The sequence below is a fragment of the Leopardus geoffroyi genome, chromosome E3 (assembly GCF_018350155.1).
Source record: "Leopardus geoffroyi isolate Oge1 chromosome E3, O.geoffroyi_Oge1_pat1.0, whole genome shotgun sequence".
NCBI classification, from domain to species: domain Eukaryota; kingdom Metazoa; phylum Chordata; class Mammalia; order Carnivora; family Felidae; genus Leopardus; species Leopardus geoffroyi.
In genome coordinates, this window is record NC_059340.1 from 30,097,114 (window position 1) to 30,117,769 (window position 20,656).

The 20,656-nt window shown below is 44.3% G+C and overlaps 1 protein-coding gene across 11 annotated transcripts in view; it reads right to left on the reverse strand.

Moving 5' to 3' along the window:
• MRTFB (myocardin related transcription factor B) overlaps positions 1-20,656 on the reverse strand; it is a 203,074-nt gene that overhangs the window by 61,311 nt on the left and 121,107 nt on the right. For 8 of the 11 annotated variants that reach the window (XM_045461472.1, XM_045461478.1, XM_045461479.1 and 5 more), the window contains one exon: positions 1,638-1,703. In XM_045461472.1, coding sequence (XP_045317428.1) covers positions 1,638-1,703 — 66 coding nt within the window. Of the gene's footprint in view, positions 1-1,637; positions 1,704-20,218; positions 20,593-20,656 lie in introns of those variants that run through there. The other 3 variants (XM_045461474.1, XM_045461480.1, XM_045461475.1) reach the window with 3 other exon arrangements.

A 20,656-nucleotide genomic window follows, 5' to 3' on the forward strand; every position in this document is an offset into this window, starting at 1 on the left:
GCCTAGCAGTGGTCTAACCTTGAACACGAGGACATGCTACACTTTCTGTCTAGCAGAGCTGAGTTACCATTCACTGAGACCCCACAATGGACATAGTCCTATGCCCTGTGGTCAATCACAGTTATATCGTGGCTGATCGTCACCACCTCGCAAGGCAGGTATCAGGCCAAGTACAGACGAAAGGCTCAAAGTGGTTACCCAAATTCTCGAAGCCATACAGCTAAATTGTGATCAAAGTGGAATCTAAGTCTAGCATTGTGAATTAGAAGGTGTCATGCTCTTTCTATTGTACCACAGTGCAACTCACCCTAAAGACCTAATGATTCTTTAATATGTTAACTACTAGTACTTTAAATATTCCAGAATCCCAGTGTTTTACTAAAACATCACTTACTACAGTATTTCTATCAATTATCTTTGCAAAATCTTTTGTGTGTATGTCCACCTGTAAGAACTTCAGGCAGTCAGACGCTGTGCATAGGATTTGGGCTAGGTTTACTTGGGCCGTCACCTCTAAAACTTGACTCTCTGGGTAGGATTATTTTCAGCTCTGGTACTTGAAGCACTGCAAAGATTCCCAGGAGACAAGCCCATACAGGTTTCTGTCTAGGGAGCAGCTCCCAAAATCAGACTAGAGCTGGCTTGGCAGTGGTGTTTTAAATATCACTGATACTATTTCATTGATTGGTTCGTCATTGGGAAGGTGGTAGAGAAATCTGGCAGATCGTCAAACCACCTTTTGAGTCTATCATAATACTAGATTCAAAATATTTAGATACTCAATTAATAGTAGTCCAGAAAAGTTTTATTGGGAAAAAAGTCTACTGCAGAGAACAACTGTTCTCATCAGCCAAAAAAAGGTAGGGAAGCATAAATTCATTTTGTAATTTCTTCTTAGTCTTTTAAAAGCCATATAAATTACTTCTTCGAGAGATCAATTTTTAGACAAATATCCATATAAATAATCATAACACCAAAGCAGCCACTCTTCCACCTCTAAAACATGAAATTACCTCCAAACTTGGTGAGCAAAGGTAAGAAGGCAACAGGCGAATATTCTAAAATTAATCAACTCTAAAAAATGAAGGCCTCGAAATACCTCCAAATTATCTACTTGGGCAAGAAAGATTTTATTAATTATAAACAGAATGTGTATTAGTCCTGTAACCGAGATGCACTTAATTACAGACCAGACTGTACTGCATCAAGGATAATTAACTTGAATTAAATAAAGTAGAACAAGTTTTAAAATTAATTTTATCACGTTACTTTCGCGAGTCAAAGTAACACTGGACCTGTTAGGCAGAGAGGAGTCTGATGATTTCAAAACTAAAACGAGGGCTCGTGTTGGAAGTGAGAACTGATTTCAACCTAACTACCCCGTTTTCAAGGTGTTCTTTGTGTAATACAGAATTAATTCAAGCCCATCTTTTACAGTGCATCTGGCTTTCAAAATGTTCTTTGAGAGGACTGTCTTAGGCTGGCAGCGCTGATGCCCGGTTTTCCGTATCAGCTCACGTGGACGCCGTATACTGACTACGTGGACACAACTGAAAGCAGAGTGCGGTCCAGGTTCTTCCCGGACGGGTGCGCTTTGTTACATCACACTGGAGGCGACAGTGACACTGAAATCTTACGTGGCATGATGCCCTGGTCCACCAGCTGTTCTCTCGTCCTCCTCTGTTGGAGCCTCAGCTGGAGCACTGTGAAAAGGAAAGGATCACCACTGAGTTTATCGGCAACTGCAGGTGCCAACAAGCGGATCCCGGAGGAGATACAACTACGCTTTATTAAACCCCTTCTACTTCATAAGCGAGTGAGGATACTACCTGGCACCGTCCAACTTGTAAAAAGAAAACCGATTTGTAGTTTCTGCCAGTTTGGTGAGCTCGGAAGTTCCCTTGGCTTCTTTTTTGTTTAGTTAGTTCATAATCTTAATTTGATGAATTTAGCTAAGTATTTGTTGTTTAAATACAATCACAACATACTCTGCAAATAAACAAAAATAGTTGGCTTATACCTAAGTTAAGACTTGGGAATAAAAAATTTTAACTTGTAGAAATAGAAATGTGAGATTCCTTGACATTAATTGGCTTTTTTTTTTTTAAAAGCAACAAAAATTTATTTTAAGATTGACTTACTCGGAGAGATTTGCTCCATCTGGAACGAGTTTTAAATAGCTTTAATGAAGGCCAAGTATATAACAAAAATTAGACCTGTGCGGTATTACTAATGACCCAAAGGAAAATTTCCAAATTAAGAACTTAAAGTTTAATAATCTTTGCACAAACATCACACCATGTCTCACTCTACAAGTTCTAAAAAAAGCCAAAATCAATCGATATCTTATCTTTTTAGTGAAGAGAAGAAAGAATAAATCATTAGAATTTGTAGAGAATGAAGTATACGTCACAAAATGTGAAAATCCAGTTTGCCACATTTAATAAAAAAAAAAAGTTTCCCCTGTATTTCTCCAGCAGCTTCCTTTCCTAGCATCTATTTTTGTCTGGAAAACGAGCCGATCTTCACAAAAGAATTACGTGAAGTAACTTTGAAAAATACTTTCCTTGGTTTACCTTATGTTCAATTTTAAGTTTCTATTTTGATTTTTGTGGTTTCATCTATGGATGAAAACCAAGGTTAGGATTATTAAGGGTCTGAGTAAGGTTTGCCAATATGCTAAAAAAAAATTACCTCTATGTACTTCTGGAAGAAAGAGAGAGAATTTTCTAGCAAGGGGGTGATGGCTGGCCCGAGAGACTAGCTCAGGCCAGTCACGCACCCAGGCTCAAACAATAAGCAAATGATGGCTCCTAGTTGTAACGACCCCCTGAGATCCAAAGGCACAGGGCCCAGGGCCCTTATATCCTTTGCTTTTTGCTTGCCCTTGTGCTGGGTGCACAGCACAGTCCCAGAGACAGTTCCAAAACAGTCTAGACTGCAAAATGGCTTGTAAACACATTTTCTTATTCAATGCTAGATATGAATGTCATCCTTTACTAAATGCTGAAAATTTTTTTTTGCTTCTTATGGGGGCCGTAGGGATCACAAAGCATCAATGACCTCCCATTTAGAACCAAAGCAACTGACCTAAGATTCTATCACATAAAGCCAAAGAAAAATTTGATGAGTCAAAAAAATACAGGCACATGTTTCTCCCAGTAAAATGGCTTGTGCTACTTTGAATCAATTATGCTCTAACACAAAGATCGTTTCCCTGATAACTTACAGTTTCCTGACGACAGTATGTTCCCACCAAGGTACTTCACTAGGAACAAAAACAGCCAGGGAGATGACCTATGAACAGGATAGCACCCAAACGGCTGCATCCCCTAACATTCTTCTGTGAATGCTAAAGCTAACACTTGTCTGAACTTGAGACGGTCATATTCAAGAGGCCGAATCCCAAGAAGAGGAATACTGAGGGGAGAAAAGGGTCAGAACCATCTCCAGTTCAAAGGCTGACACTTCTGGAACACGGTGGTCCATGTCTGCTGATGTATCTCTAGCAGTGGCAGCCTTCCTTTCTCACAAGGGGGTCCTCAAAGAAAGGTGTAAAATAGAAAGAGTAATGAAAACATCAACAGCCCCCTTCTTTGGTTTAAAACAAACAAGCAAAGCACCGTACTTGTGAGACATTGGGAGACACACGTATCAAACACGATACAGATCTTTAGGGTGCGTGGCATCTCGGGATGATGGACACATTTGCAACAGCTTCATCTGCAAACCACAGTGATGACAGGAAGCCACAGAAAGCCGTGAAGCGTCTCCTGACTGCACGCGGGTCAGCGGCCCTCATGCACTTTGCTGGCAGCCCTGCCCGCCATCAGGTCATTGACTAGACATCACATTCTCATGCTGACATGCAAAGCGCGTGTGCTACCAGGAGGGTACCACACAACGTGGACGCACGTCACCGACGGTGAAGACGAAGCAAACACCAAATGCAAACCACGTGTGTTTTCCATCCGGGTTCCTACGTGGCAAAACAAAGCACCTTTCTTATGCCAAACTGCTTGCAGGGAGGGGAATCATCTTGCCCATCGATTCCGTTCTCGTTGCCTCTATAACCTTCCCAAGAAGCAACATCATCGCACTACAGCGCTACTCAAAGCAGGGGAGGTGGGCAGCCTTCGTCTCCTAAGAGCCACGTACTGGGTGTCTGTTCGTGACTGCACGGAACACGTGTGGGATGCACGGCCAAGGGCGGCAGGAGCAGCAACGGCCAGGAATGGAGGGTGTGTGTCGAACCAGAGACGTGAGGAAGAACATGAATGGAAGAGGCAGAGGTACAGATGACAGGGTGTAAGCCTGATGACCCAGTCTGGCTTAGTTTTCACCTCTAACAGGAGGGGGGCGGCCCTGGACACACTGCACGGACTGTCAGGCACAACGCCCCGTGGAGAGCCTCGGGGACGTTGCCACTTTGGGCCAGTGTTAAAACACAATTACAGTATTTGCCCACATTAAATATAACCAGTCACTCACAACCTGATGGAAGCTCTTCTGAGAATTGATAAAAAGTACAAATAGGTACAGGCTCATGATTCTGGGAAACAGCAAACCTCCTTTGGGTACTTCCCACTCAGCCCATCAGTAAAAAAGTTCACGTATCATAAGCGACAACCAGTCCGCACCCCAAAGGCAGAACGTCCAGCCCAGGAGAGGCGAGGATGGAACGATGCACACAGTGTGGCTGTCCCGCGGCACTGGACAACCGGAGCTGGCAGAACCGGAAGCTGAGCCAGGGCAGCGAAGGCGCGAGGGGTCCTGAAGACAGAGGACCGGACTCTGTTAGAGCACCACTCGTGGTTGTGGGATCAAGATGCTTTCTCGACTTTCTCCGGGGCCCTTATGAATCCGGCCCGGAGACCATTTTCCTCCCTTGTAGGCTCCACACTCGTGCTCCCGTGGACACAGGGAAGGCCCGGCCCGCTGACCTCTGCCGGGCCTGCCGCACGGTTGTCGTTCTTAAGACAAAGGAGTAAACTGCTATCCCGGCTGGTCTCTGGAAAAGTGACACACTCTGCATGTGTCGGTCAGACTGCACTTCTGTAGCCACGAAGGCAAGACTAGAAGCTGGTCCGACGGGTACTTTCTTGGGGTGGCGGCGGGTGGCCGAACAGTTGCCTAAGAAGCCAACGTCCCGGGCAATGGCCTTGCGTCTGAAAACTGAACCTCACGGCATCCTCCCTGGTGCCGAGATGGGCGGATCAACTGAGCTACTGGGCTGACACCACAGCCTCCATCCTATGAGGAGATTAACTAAAACTGAGGGCTCTCCAAGGCTATTTTGCAAATACGGCATGCAAGAGAAGAAAACATGTAAATCTAGAGAATTCTGAGGGAGAAAAAACCATAGTTCCAAACAGTCAGCGAGTGGCGACATCGTTTCAGAAAACAAAGGACACGGTAATAACAGAGCAAATAGAATTCACGTTACCATTGCTCTTACTTGAACATTTTCAAAGAATGCTTTTGTCTTTGAAAAATGTAGAAATGAAAACAATCCAACACATGATCCTGGTAAGTCCTTCAGTTTAAAATTGTTGAGTTTAAACTCATTTGATTTTCTCAACAACGGAGGGGGGGGGGGGTTAGATATAAAAGATACGTATCTCATTATACAGCTAGCACTGTAGTCTCTGCGTAAAAGCAAATACCTCAAGTTGAGAATTCTACGACAGCTCTGTTTCCTGATGACAAGACTCACAAGAGGTGCTCAAAGGACCTCCATCAACGAAGGGAGAGGAAGTGACAGAGCCATTTGCATACTGTATGTGGCACGTCTTTCTTAATTAGCCGAGTCCAAGTCTTTTATTTTTTATTAGAAGAAAAACTTTTCATCTAAGAGTCAGATATGTTCATTACACAGGCTAAGGAAATATACCAAAGGAGGAGGAAGAAACTAAGCAACAAAATCCCTGAGTATATCACCCACAGACACACAACTACTGCAACCATACTGGTGTATTTCCTCTGTCTCTTATCTAGGCCTAAGTTTGGACCCTCTGCTTCCACACATCATACCGTACATGTAATGAAAACTACTCCTTTTTTAATGACTACACATTCTTTGGTGTGCACACTCCATGGTGTACTAAATATCTAGCACGGAGGTGCTTTTCCGATTTATGCAACTATATACAATGATGCTATGGTGGAATTTTTGTGTATAAAGTTTGTTCCTTATTTCCAGGTATTTCCCTAATTCCTAGAAGGAGTAATACCTCTAGTGGTCCATAAAAGGTATGGCTGTGAAGTAGTGAGATGCATTTCTTCGGGGGCAAACCAGCATCTTTGGAAATAATAGCAGATGGGGGAGGGCGTGAATACAGACTACTTTACATCTACTTCATGTAGAGAAAAAAATTCTTAATTATTGAATTTTCCCAAGGTGGACAGGTCTTAATACTTTTTAAGGCTAACCTTCAGGGCTTACTCTTATATTTCAGCAGAGAGAAAAAAATACAAGCAAATTTAAAAATTCTATTTTGTGCTATTCTTTACTACAACAGATGAAAACAATAAATGTGTCAAGGGAAGTGCTGGAGGCTTGCTCTTTTTTTTTTTTTTTTTAAAGAAATGTAAAACTTGGATTTTTAACCAACCACCATTCCAAAAAATGAAAGGGAGCTTACTCAATGTTAAAGAGGAAATGTCTCTGTTATACGGCATCACAGATACTCTACACATTGAAGAATATTTTCTTTTAGTTCCTTTCCCCTGCTTTTTGTTAAATGGATTAAAATGCTTTTGGAACAAAATTTCCAGGTTAGTTTCTAATAGAAAAAAAAAAAAGAAACATAATATGCAATAATGTCTTTCACATAATACTTACACCCCACTTCAAAATTTTCAGCCGCTTTATGAACCAAGGCGATTTGTCTGTTCTCTTTTTTTTCTGTAAGTAGAACGTTTGAAGTGCTTCTATAATATGACATAAAGTGCTTTTTCACTCTAAAGGAAAAAAGCCCCATATTATGCAGCATTTTAATAACTTACGACAGTTCAGCATGAACTGGATAAGCCAGAGCAACGCGCAGTTTTGGCGCAAAGGGCTTGCGAGGGGACATCCGAGGACTGTATACTACAAAAACAGGGCAGAAATGACCCTTTCTGGGAAGTGGTGTGGCAGTGGGCCATGATCTTGGAAATTCTCAATAAATAGCCAGTTTCACTTATGGGGTACGAAGGAGGGTGGGACAAGAAGGGGAGGGGACATAAGCAGCTGTTGGTGCGTCAGAGAACCCGACTGTGGGACATCGGGCAGGATAAACCGCAGAATCACGGGGAATGAAAAACCCAAAATCCTGAGCAGTCAAGGGAAGGCCGGCTAACCAGAGGCCAAAGCAAAGATGGAAAACCAAAGAATACTCTGGAATTGATGATGTATCGACTCTGAAATCAATACCAGGCAAAAACCAGGCCCTGGTTTCAGTTTTTCAATTTAATTTTATTTTTTCAAACAGATGTTTGAGTAAAGGGAATAAAGTAATTGGGGTCTGGCAAAAATCTATTATGGACCGTTTAAACTGCATTAACTTAGGGGCCTGGGGTGCCTGGGTGGCTCAGTCTATTAGGCGTCCAACTACGGCTCAGGTCATGATCTCACAGTTGGTGGCTCTGAGCTCTGCGTTGGGCTCACTGCTGTCAGCAGCCCACTTTGTATCCTCTGGCTCCCTCTCTCTCTGCCCTTCCCCCACTAGGACTCTCTCTCAAAAATAAATTAACATTTAGGGGCGCCTGGGTGGCTCAGTCGGTTAAGCCTCCGACTTCGGCTCAGGTCATGATCTCGCAGTCCGTGAGTTCGAGCCCCACGTCGGGCTCTGTGCTGACCACTCAGAGCCTGGAGCCTGTTTTGGATTCTGTGTCTCTCTCTCTCTCTGACCCTCCCCCATTCATGCTCTGTCTCTGTCTCAAAAATAAATAAACGTTAAAAAAAAAAATTAACATTTAAAAAAAATTAGGGGCCTGATGCTATGAAAACAAGACAATGTTATCATCATAACATCTTTTCAACAGATATGGGAGGGAGTGACAGGCCCCTAAGTCACATCTTAGGACAGTGAAGCCTGAGGGGCCCCATTCAGTCCTGGATGCGGTGGTTTATTAAAGTGGCAGTTGAGTGGTAAAATGTACAACTACATTTGCTTACAGGTAAGGCCGAAAATTTGAAGTCTTGGAAAAATGTGATATTGAAATAGCAAAAGATTGATGAACTTTTCCTTGTCCTTAAAAATAAATGTTTAAAAAGGTGGTAGTTATTAATACTGTACTATGACCACTATTACTCCAGATGCTTGGGAAAAATTACCATTTTTCCCCCAAATATAAAACCATAAAGATTGTTAAAAAGACTTTATTATTTTTTAAAGCAGTTTTAGATTTACAGCAAAACTGAGAGGGAAGGACAGATTTCCCACATACTCCTGCCCCCACACATACAGTCTCCCCCATTATCAGCAGGGTTTTAAAAAATTTAATCCCACCAAGATTCACATGTTCTTGGTGTGGACGGGTACTCTGTAGTCAGAAGGTAAGCAGTCACATCCTGAGAATTCCATCTGGGCCCGGGTCTCAGAAATACACCATTATATGTACCACCAATGCCTCTATTCAAAATCCATGTTTTAGGAGAATCTTTTCTATTTATTTGTTGAAATAAAAGTGACACACACACATAAAAAAGGCATTAAAAAGAACAGTGAACGTTGGTCCATCCCACTCCCCACCTCTAGTCCTCCACCATAAAGGAAAGCACTGGGAAGCTTCCACGGCTCCAGAGGGTGTTCTGTGAATATTCCCAGAATATTAAATATAAAATATGCAAAGGAGATGTATGGGGTGAGATCTTACTATTCATGTAGTTTGGTGATGTGCTTTAAAACACCCCACGAAATCTAGCTCATTCTTACCAGCTGTGTTAACGGCTGTACCTAACGTGTGGAGGTCTCAATTGTATACACGTTAAGTCTCTAGGTTTTTTGCTATTATAAACCAGGCTGCGGTGATTGTCCTCATTCATTTTTTTGGTATCCTTTCATGATGATGATGATTATATAAAACGTATGATAACAGAATATGCATTTCAAATTCTGATAGGGGCGCTTTGCAATCCAAGTGGTTTCAGCACTCTGCAGTCCCACTTACGACGTAAGAAAGGACACTTCTGTTCGTCCCTTCCCCAGTATGTGCGTCATTGTGTCTTAAGAGAAGTTTAAATTCAGAAACAAAGATCACTTCCACTCACCCCAGACCACTGGCAAATATCATGCCAAAAATAATAGTAAAATTTGATATAACTAATAAGGAGTAAAGGACCAAAAGACATCAAAAGAATTAGGGAGGGTGATGGGGCAGGTTTTTGACTGAATGTGGAGACATTTACGGTTGTCAGAAGCTCTAGTTAAGCTTTCTGTTGCAAACCTCGTATTTATTCATAAACCTGGAAGAATTTTCTGATGTTCCTGGGTAGAAACCTCAAGCACAAGACATCTCATTTTTTTCCCCTTCAACACAGCTGAGAGATGTACTAGACAGATATAAGATATATTTAGAATAAAATCAACCAGTACGTGGTAAGAGACTGGATGCTGGGCTTGCAGAAGGAAGACACAACCAAGATGGCTCCTGGGTTTCTGGCTTAAGCACCTGGGTAGACCGGTGACTGAGACAAACGACGCAAGTTGGCCATTTGGGAGCTCGGTCTCGGACGTGTGTGAATTAGAAGTGCAGATGTCAAAGTGACGATGGCTCTGGGGGTCCAGATTTCAGAAGGCAGGTCTTGGAAGGAGACTGAAACTTGAAAGTCGTCACTTATGTGGCATTTAAAGCCCCGAGAGTCCGCTGAGCTGGAGAATACAGAAAGAGAAGGCAAAGGAAGCCCGGGACTCAGCAACAAGGAACAAGGAACGCTAACAATTAAAAGCCCACTTATGGGTCAGCGAGGGGATGAAGAAGACCCAGCAAAGGAAGTCGAGGAAGCCATCTGTGAAGGAAGAGGAGCCTGGAGAGTGGTGTAAAAGTATTTTCTATAAGGGGGTCATGAGGAGCTACTACTCGGAGGGATGGATGTAAGTCAGACCAGAGGAGGCGTACGGAGTAAAGGAGGGGCAAGGGTGTGAATGACGTCAACGGAAGCAATGCTTTCAAGATGGTGCCCATGAAGGCAGGAGAGAAGGCGCAAAGCTTCAGGCCGGAACATACTGGAGCAAGTCTATAACAGATGAAGAGCAAGAGAGAGGAATGGGCAGGGGAGGGGAGGGAAAGGGGAGAACGGGGCTGAATGAACAGGAAGGAGAATGAACAGGAGAGTAGGAGGCGGCAGGTCCCTTGAAGGGAAGGGCGTCCAAGCACACAGAGACAGCTTCTGCTAAGAGCCGCTCCTTCTGGTGCAACAGGAGGGCAAACAGAACGGGGCAGAGCTGCAGGTAGGTATACAGATCTGGATTGGGCTGTCCAGAGACTTGCCAATGACGCCTTCTATTTCCTTGAAGGAGGAGGAGGCCAGGCGACGTGCTTAAAGTGAGGCGAGGGAGGAAAAGGTCAGTCTGAGGCCAGTGCAGGAGGTACGAAACAGTCACTGTGGACGGTGAAGAGCAGGGTGAAAAGAAAAACAGGTTATTTGTTCCCGAGATGCTCCGACTAATGGTGGCAACAGCTTGGGGGACAGAAGTCACTCAGGAAACTGGCAGGTTGCTCATCAGCTCTGAACGTTATCACTGTGATCAGAGAAAGAGACCACGAGATACAAAATCACGACGTCTGGCAGTTCTCCCTAAAGCTCAGCAAACCAAGTTTTCGTCACGAGCAGTTGTAGCCCAGCAATTCCCCGTCTGGGTGACCCGGAAAGAATGGACGGCGGGGGCTCAGACACACGGGTGCATCTGTGTGCGCGGCGGCACCGCTGACAGTCCGCAGAAGTTGGGGACGGTCCCCAAGTCAGCAGCGCATCAATGGATGAACGCGCTGCGGTCCGTCCACACAACGGAACAGAATCCAGCCATAAAAAGGAATGTAGCATGGACAGGCGCTGCCACACGGACGAACCTGGAAAACACGATGCTCAGTGAAAGACGCCAGACACAAAGGCCACTTGGTGGACCTGTACCGCGTGTGAAAGAGCCACCTGAGACAGAGTTCAGAGTGGTGACTGCTACGAACTGGGGTGGGGGTTGGGGGGTGGGAGGGGGGTGTGGGAGCAACTGCTTAACAGCTGCGAGGTTTTCTTTGGGGTGATGAAAATGTTTTGGAACCAGAGGTGTGTCTGAGCAACCTGGTGAATACTACTAAATGCCTCTGAATCGTTTACTCTAAAATGGTTAAGTTTTTGTTATATGAATTTTAGCTCAATTAAAAAAAAAAAAACAAACACGTCAGCAGAACAAGAGACCTTAAGACACGAATAACTCAATAACCAAATTTCTCATTTCTCACCCACTCCTAGCTAGCCCTCACCACAACTCCATTAACCACTAACGCTGACTCCATCTTTTAATAATGTGATAACTATAGTCACAGCTACATTTTACACTCGCTGTCACACTGAATTCTAGGTTGTCCCGGGGCTGTTCTGGCCCCTATTTCCCCTTCTAGACCACATCCCTATATTCTAGCATCTTCTGCAATGCTCACAGTATAGAAGTTTCAATCAACACGTTTTACTTAACTTTGCACGGTAGACTTACAGTATGTAACGGAGTTAGAGTTTCTAAGGAAAGAAAGCTCTGCCAATTTTTTTTTTAATACTAGGCCAAATTTAAGAAGAGATCAGCAGAAGAATTTTCGAGGGGCAAGGGCTTATCATGGGCAGAACCAAGATTATTTCAGTTTGTTGTAGGAGTCTGAGGCTTGGGTATTTTTGAATTACTGTGGGTGGTAGAACAGAAAATAAAATTTAATACAAGACGACTAATAAGGGAAGGTGAAGGCAAAGGAGTCAAGAAAACCATGAAAACCTGGCAGATACCAGTTTGTTTTCATCTCCACTTACAATGACTGTAAAATTCATGATGCATTAAGGAAGAGAAAAAGCACTCAAGGACTCTCACACATGACAAAAGGGAGCAACCAAAGATCACAGACCTCTGGCTTTATTTTCAGGGCTCTAACTTGCCAATTACAAAGTAAGCCTCTTCTTTAAGTGATGCTACAAACTAGAAAGCACAAAGAGGCCCCAAATAAAGTGGTGGCTTGTCTTCTAAGAGCCACGTCATCTGCACTGACGCGCAGGCTTCCCGGACCACGGCTTCCTTTCTGGAGCAACGCAGTTACGTACGGAGCGTATGTAAATCGACACTCCGACATGACAAAGGGCAAGCAGCACTGTGATCAGGAATTTTTATATTATGATTATTTTCCACTGAAGAAAGGGAGACAACATCAAATTCACTAAAAAAAAAAACTGCACAGGGGTGCCTGGGTGGCTCAGTTGGTTAAGCGACTGACTCCGGCTCAGCTCGTGATCTTGCGGTCTGTGAGTTCGAGCCCCACGTCAGGCTCTGGGCTCTGTGCTGAAAGCTCAGAGACCAGCGCCGGTTTCGGATTCTGTGTCTCCCCCTCTCTCTGTCCTTCCCCCACTCGCACTGTGTCTCTCTCTGTCTCTCAAAAATAAATAAACTTTAAAAATTTAAAAAAAAAACTGCACATATTAGTGTTTGAAAAAGTTCTTAGACGACATAGGAAATACTGCCTTTCTTTCCAATGTCAGAAAGCCCACTGTAGCCTATGAACTCCCCGGGGGTGGGGGATGTGGGAAGGGGCAGGTGAGACAAACTTTGGAATTCTAAACTTGCTGGTAAGGAGGTCACAGTCTAAAATGCACCATTTAGCCTCTATTAGGAATTAAAAGCAAAAATGAAGTAGAAACGAAAATGCGAACAGTCCAGGCCAACATGAGATAGGTTTCCTGAATTATTCTGCAGCATGAGGTCAGGAAGACCATGTTTTCAACATGCAGCTTTGGAAATTTACAGGCACTTTGATAACTCCGTGGTTGGCTGCTGCTTCTGTTACCATGGAAACAGACTGCTAAAAATGGGGCATGTTTCTTTAAACTGATCATACCTTCACACAAATTCCCTTCTCCTTTTTGTCAAAAGTTGGAATGAATTTAAAGTATGCCTCTCGTGGTATGACAACGTGATGTCAAGCTGGGGGGCCTGGTACAGAACAGCAGGGGTAACATCAGTCTGTGGCACGCATACAGAAGGATATTACACACATACGCGTTTTAAAACATCTCATTTGGTTAAAGAGTGGTGGAAATAAAGTACCTAGTGACATAAATGGAAGTATAACGCAAATATCAGGCACTTTGAAAGCAACATCATCCACTTAACTGCCTCATCACCAGCAACGTAAAGAGGTTAAAACAATACTTGATTTCTTTCTTGTTGACAACGGATTTTTAATCTGTAGGACCCTACTGGCTCTATCCCCGAACTTCCACATTTCTTACCCTACATGGTTCCCAGAGAAGATAATATTTTTCTTATTTTGGGTGCAATCAGAACTTCTCTATTCCACCACCACCACATCAGAATTCCAGTGGGCAGCTCTCGCTAGAGGTGCCGTTGAGTAAAAGCATCTTCCTAACTGCTCTAAGCTGGGAAGATGTACGTGGCATAAAACATTCTGAAATGTCTTAACGTAAATGCCTGAGGCAGGTTCTCTGAGTAAAAGGACAAGTGACAATGAAACAGGACAACTGTGGCATGTTAGGTACCTCCGATTTTTCCCAGACTAGAAAGCACGTGCCACTCTTTTGAGGTCACTTGATCCTGGCTCAATGGCTTGGTTTTTCTGCCTACTGTGTGGATTTAGAAATGGGCCCCCCCCCCCCCCACACGCCAATCTGCCCAGGAAAACAAGAGAACTGAGAAGTGGGCTAACCTGTGTGCTCTCCTAGCACCCCAGCGACTGTATGTGATGGTGCAGACGAAGGGGTGAGCTGCGGCCCATCAGGTCAATAGAGTAGGGTGGGGTGGGGAGGAGAGGCATTCTGGGAGAAAAGAGTGATGGAGGGACAGAAAAATGTGACCCGCTTCTGGACACAGGGGAGGGGGCCTCACTTGACGGAGAGGCCCGATTGGGTGGGGCGAGATGAGGAGGCAGCTTTTGGTCTACTGGAGTCAAGACCCCTATAAAGACTGTATTTGAGGAAGGGGACCTCAACAAGGGTGTGGCTGTGGTGCAATAATGCTGTGGATAGGAGAAAGAAATACTGTTGAGGTAGAAGTGACAGATCTGGTGACAGGACTCGGTGACAGGTTATGAGGAGGAGGTCAGGGATCAGCCCTATTCAGGTGTCCGCCATGAGTCAACAGGTCGACAGAGGTGCCTTCAACTGCGACAGGACACTGGAGGAGTGGGTCTCATGGGAAGGAGAAGCTGGCTGGTGTCGCCAGGTCGAGGACTGCACAGGCCTGGAACCCGTGAGAGAGGCTTGACCATCCCTCACTGGACAAAAGTACACATGAGTTTCTTCTTTATCTTTTACGCATGTGTGCTCATTTTTACTCCTATATTATCATTTACTTTCTCACTTTTTGGGCTGTGAGTTCCTTGCATGCTGGCATAATACTATGCCTGCTCAAATTTCTGCAAAACGGAATTATTTCTAATAAAAAAAAATTAAATAATTTCATCTCAAAAAGAGCACGCACCCATTTTCTTTTTAAAAACACTGACTCATGTCTGGGAAGAGGGACCTTTTACCTTTTCCATCACACCTGTATGTTATTTCAATATCTGTAAAGGACCATATCCTACTCTTTGAATTTATTTTTTTAATGTTAATTTAGTGATATCTCACTGTACAACACTTTCAATTTTGTAGAACACTGACAGAAAACAAAGAAAGGAGACATTCCCAGAGAAATCAAAATTGTTGTAAAATTCAAGTGCTTTTACTGTAAAGCTTTGTAGCATTCTTTATTTCAACTGCCTATTTGTCTGTCTCTCCCACCATGGCTCAATAAATGTATTTTAGTTAGGTCAACAACAGAATCAAGATTGCACTATTACATTTTGTTAATTTTTGCTTACTTTGAAGGAGCTTAGACAAAGCCTATCTGAAAAGGGAGAGCGGCCAGATTTTGGCAAAAATCAAACAATAAATAACAATGTTAGCAATCTAGTGATGGTCCAGGGATCACTCTGTATATCTCCACAGTGCCTTAAGGAACCAATGCATTCCACTTGGGGGTTACTAGTTTATAGCTAATTATAAATTATATCTGATGGGAATAGTTCAAATGGTATTCTGCTTAAGAAGGCAGGGAGGCAGATAATACTCTTTAAATCCTTGTTGCATAATAATGTGTCTATGAGATAGATGCAGGACACTGGGGGTGAGGTATGAAAATGATCCAAATAAGGATTCTATCCCCCCAAATCATTACGGCCTAACAGTGAAGATTAAATAAAGATACAATAGCAAAAGGTAAGGGATGCCTGGGTGGCTCAGCCAGTTAAGCATCTGACTTCGGCTCAGGTCATGATCTCACAGTTCGTGGGTTCGAACCCTGCATCGGGCTCTGTGCTGCCAGCTCGGAGCCTGGAGCCTGCTTCTGATTCTGTGTCCCTCTCTCACTCTGCCCCTCCCCTGCTCATGCTCGATGCTCGCTCTCTCTTGCCCTCAAGAATAAACATTAAAAAAAATTAAAAAAAAAAAAACCCCAGCAAGACGTAAAATGCCATAGACAGACGCAGATCAAGTTATCGGGAACATACAGAGGGAGGAAATTATTCTTAGCTGATAGGGTCAAGTGACTTTCTTTAGGAAATGACCTCGGGATTGGGTTTTCCCAGACTCAGCCTGCAGAGCTGAGGTGAGAGGAACATGGTGAGCAGGGGCGTGGAGTGGCGAGGGGAGAGCAACACCATCTTTCACAGAACTTTCGACACCGGGGGCAATCTTTTATCATCTGCGCTGCTCAATACGGCTGGCTCTAACCACCTGTGCCTAATGTGATGAAGCAGCTGGATTTTAAACAAAGTGTTTCATTTTAATTACTTTAGATTTAAAGAGCCGCACACAGCTAATGGGCAGCGCAGGTGCAGCACATATGAGATGATTTCCAACATTTAGAAAAGTTCTGGCGTTTAGGGAAAGGTATTTGTTTCATCTCTCCTCCCCAGCATGGCCTGCTTAGAGGACTTCAGACAAAGGTGCACTATCTTCTTACACAGCCACGGCCCAGCACACCGCGTCGATCCCCCCCACGGTTTACTATGCCACCTACCATGAACTTTCACACCCTTTATCTCTACTGGGATTCACCGGCCTGTGACAGAAGTGGGAACGTGGCCCCCCAGTCTGGAAGCCTTCCCCCCGCCCACACCCACGGGCTGGACAACGCGACAGGAGCCCAGATCCCCCAGTCACCGAGAGGACAGCTGACCAGGGTGGCAGTCTGATCCACCTTGGGCAGTGCTGAGTGAGAAATGCACTTTGGTTCAAACGCTGAGTCTTGGGGCTGTCAGAGCAGTCCGTTTTGGTCAAAGGAAATTAATAGCCCCGTTTTCTTTCTGTGGTTTTTATTCTCACCATTAGAGAGCTCTGGAAACTGGACATCCATTTTCCTGTTTAATTGTAACTAGCTGGTAGCACCGGTATCATGGTTCGTTACCTTAATAATGACTCCGATTAAACCACTCAATTGAATTAAAACACCTCAACTTATTTGATTTTTCTTCAAAATCTGTAATTATTAATTCTTCAGTTGTCAAGTCAGTGATCTGTAACGTCCTTTAGTTCTAGAACCAGAAATGAAATTTAAATCTCATCCATGTTGCACACAAACAGAAAATGTTCAAAGCCTTCTGTGGACAAGTCAAAGGCCGAGGCTCCCTGCTGCTGCTTTGACAAAACAAACTAGTCTAAGGAGAGTGTTCTGTTTTGAATTTCACCAGGAGAATCCGCGATGCTTACGGCTAGCCTCACTTAAAGCAACTGATGATGAAATTCCCCACTACGCACACGGACTGGTATTTACCAGGAACTTTACATAAGCATTCACAAAGCTGTGACGTCATAGGCTTCGTCATCCCAACAGTTCTTTGGTATGTGATGACAACTCCTCATAGGCTGATGGTACTTGGAACATCTTCCTCTTAACTTTTCAGCAGGTATTACTACCTTTTCTTGTTCAGAGGCTGCAGAGACTCCCTGAAGCCCGACACTATTTGCTAATACGTCTGCTTTTCCCCCTAATAATAATTCTGGCTAACCAGCACTGTCAACGGCAACAGGAATTCTGCGATATCCTAATGTAAGTAAGAAACAGGGCAACACTGGACTCCCAAGCCCTTACAGTCGACACACATCAGAAACACCACAGAGACCGAGCAGTGTCCATGCCGTTAGAACTAAATGGACCAAAATCCATCGTTCCTCATTACCTGGAAACTCGCGGTCTCCAAAAAAAAAAAAAAAAAAAAAAAATACCAGCAGCCGTTCTTTCAAATAAACCAACTTTGCCAAAAAGGAGTGGAAAATGAAACACTACTGATGTTAAATATCCTAAGTATTTTTAGTGCCCTTCACACGTGAGGCAGAAACCTTCAGACACTAATAGTCACTTGTCTATGTGTCTCGTTTGACAGAACGGCGTAGGATCTAATGAGACTCCAGGGCATTTTTGTGTTTCCACAACTGCTGCTGTGTCAGTCAACTTTCACGGATCAATACAACTAACATATGGTCCGAGGCCGAAAAGCAGAGGAAACTCAGCAAAGGGCTGTCCCAACGTCGTCCTCTAGAGTCTGATGAGCTGACCACCGGTACTCATCGGCGGGCAGGGACCGTGACACCGTGAATTCCAGGAGTGCGATCTTGCACAGGAACGTTATTTTCATACTACTCCAAACAAAAAGGGCTCTCTGCAAAATTTCTCCTATTTTTTCCTGTTCTAATTAAACCCAGGTCTAATCTCTCTTTCACTGTCACTAACTTGGAGGTAACAGATTATCCTTGATATCTATGGGTTTGCTTGTCCCTCCCCTCCCCCCCCCCCCACCCCGCCACCACCCAGCCCTATCTCTGGCAGAAAATGAGTAGAAATGTAATCTCTTGAGGTATGAAGAAAACCCTGTTCAATGCACCTGTGATGAGAGAGACTAATTTGATCCAAACACATCTGTGAAGTGTTTTAAAATATGAAAGTTCTCTCCCTTTACCTCTTTATACCTATGAGCTTATATGACAGTAACATTTCTCTTTGTGATAAATATATATATATATATATATATATATATATATATATATACGGAATTTTAAAAACTAAAATTTAAATAGAAGGAAAAAGTAACAAAGGGCTGAAAAAAAGACAAGAGGGATGACAGAATGGCATCAAATTGGACATCTCATAAAAACAGTATCAGGTACGTACTGCTTTTCCTCCTTGTACAAATGAGGACAGAAATTAAGGCTCAGAGCAGTGAACTTGTCCAGGGTCACAAAGCTAGGAAATGGTGTGCCTGGGACCTGATCCCAAGTATATCTCACTTGAGAGTCCATGTTCTTGCTCATGTGACATTACGCTGTCACACAAGTTTAAATGGAAGGCACGGTCACAATCGTTAGGGAAACAACCTGTACCTTATGTAATCATGTCAACTCTGCTTTGCTGTGCTTGTTGGTAATTCTACCCGGTTTTCATATTTTTAATCCTTGCTTCCAGGCTCCTTTATCAAGCTCTGCGGTTGTGACCTCTCCATTTTCCTCCACTTCCTCAGTTTTCAAGTAGCACAAAAATTGTTTTTAAATTTCAGATATTAATAGGAGCCTAACACACGAACTTGACTTAAATGATACACACACAGCTAATTCTTAACTTTTTTTTAAGTTACAAATTAAAAACCTTAAGTTCCCTCAGGGAATCTCTAGAATGTGTCCTAAAAACCCCACTGGTATCGATTTTAGAAGAATCCACAGTAAGGCTTGCTGCGCACAAGCAGAGGCGACCCCATTGTTTGATTCCTGGTAACAGCTATTTATACACGATTGTGTTTGTTTTGATCGAAAGGTTTTTTTCTACCTGTACTTAAAAGTAGTTCAACTTTAAAAAGTCCCACTGTTGTTTCTTCTTACTATCTTTCAATTCTGTAACAATCCCTACCATCACATTCTCATATTCTAAGTGAGCAAAAAAGGAGGCAATATGCTTTTGGAAGAAGCTCAGACTCCTGCTCAGGCAGGTAAGTCTACATTTACCCTCTGGGTCTAGGAGGTGAGCAAGAGTGAGTGGAGAGGTGAGGGGGTGGCTGATGGCCGGAGCTGAAAGCAGATAAAACGAAAAGAGGATATTGTGGGGTTTTTTTTTCTCCCAAAGAACACTAGAAAATCAAACTTCAAAGTCAACAAGCATGGCGAGGGGTGGCCTTCAGGATCCCAAATTCAGGAAAAAACTTCATGTCAGTAGGTCCTCTATTTCCTGAACCATGGCCCTTGCTCTCCAGCTGCTGCAGCGGAGCACAGATGGCACCAGCCTTGCCACACTTCAGTATATGCCGGGACGGGGGACAGCAATGCTCACACCTTTGGCCATCTTCTCACGTCAGTCACTGAGGTGCTGTGCAGTGGCCATCAACAGTGATCGCCGGCATTCACAAGCTTATCTTATGCCTTGTTAAAAACCCCCACGAAACTAAGCAATGCGTTTTTAAAAAACAAAACAAAACAAAATGATGCACTGAGCATTACAACCAAACAAACCAATCATTTAAAGACATGCTTAAGAAAGCAGTAGCTACCTTCCTGGCTTTAAACAATAAAAACCATGAACGTGTCAACTGGAAAAAATTAATTTTCCTGGAATTATGTGTTTAAGCCTAAAGCAAATAGTGTGCTAAAGACTATCGAAAGGGAAATGGCCTCTCCTAAAGGGGTGGGGGCGGGGGGCATGAGAAAATGCACGAAATGGACCTGGCAGGATTTCACTGAAATCAGGGCTGGCCTGCTAAAGTCCCCTTCCTGCGTGAAACCCTGCAACACGCCTAGAGGTCTGTGAGCTGGGAATGGTTGCAGAGAGCCACCGAGCACAGCACTGCGCTTTCATTTCCAGGAACTCGGAGCGTGTGAGGTACAGGAGTGAGCACAGAGAGCAGACACACCGCACGGTAGGCAGACGGGCACACGGACGTGCACAGCCTGGCCTACGGGCAACAGAGACCCGGCACTTGTGCCCCCGGCCACAGACACACTGACCTTCCTTGAGACTTTTCTGGTTGCTCCCCTCAAGGCATTCCTTCTCTTTGACCGGTTCGAAATCCCCAGCAGTTAAAATCTCCGGGAAGCCCTGTTGCTGCTTCTTGGAGCTATCGATCATGGTGAGAGGCTCCTGGAGACGGGTAGCATCAAGCGGGAGAAAAGCGCAAGGTGCAGAGCACGCTCCAGTCCGCTCCCCGGGTCCCGGGTCCCTCCTCGCAATGCCTCAGGCACCGGCTGATCAGGTCTCTAAGCAGCCGGAGGCAGCCATTCCCCTCTAGCTCCCGGCCCGACCCGTGCACACACACACCCGCGCTGCGCGGCAGGAAGCCCTCAACTCTCTCCACCTCCCACCAGAGACACCCGCAGGCACGATGCTGAAATCCCACCCCTTTTCCCAGCCAGCCCCCTCTCCCTGCCATTCCGGGTGCCCCCTCC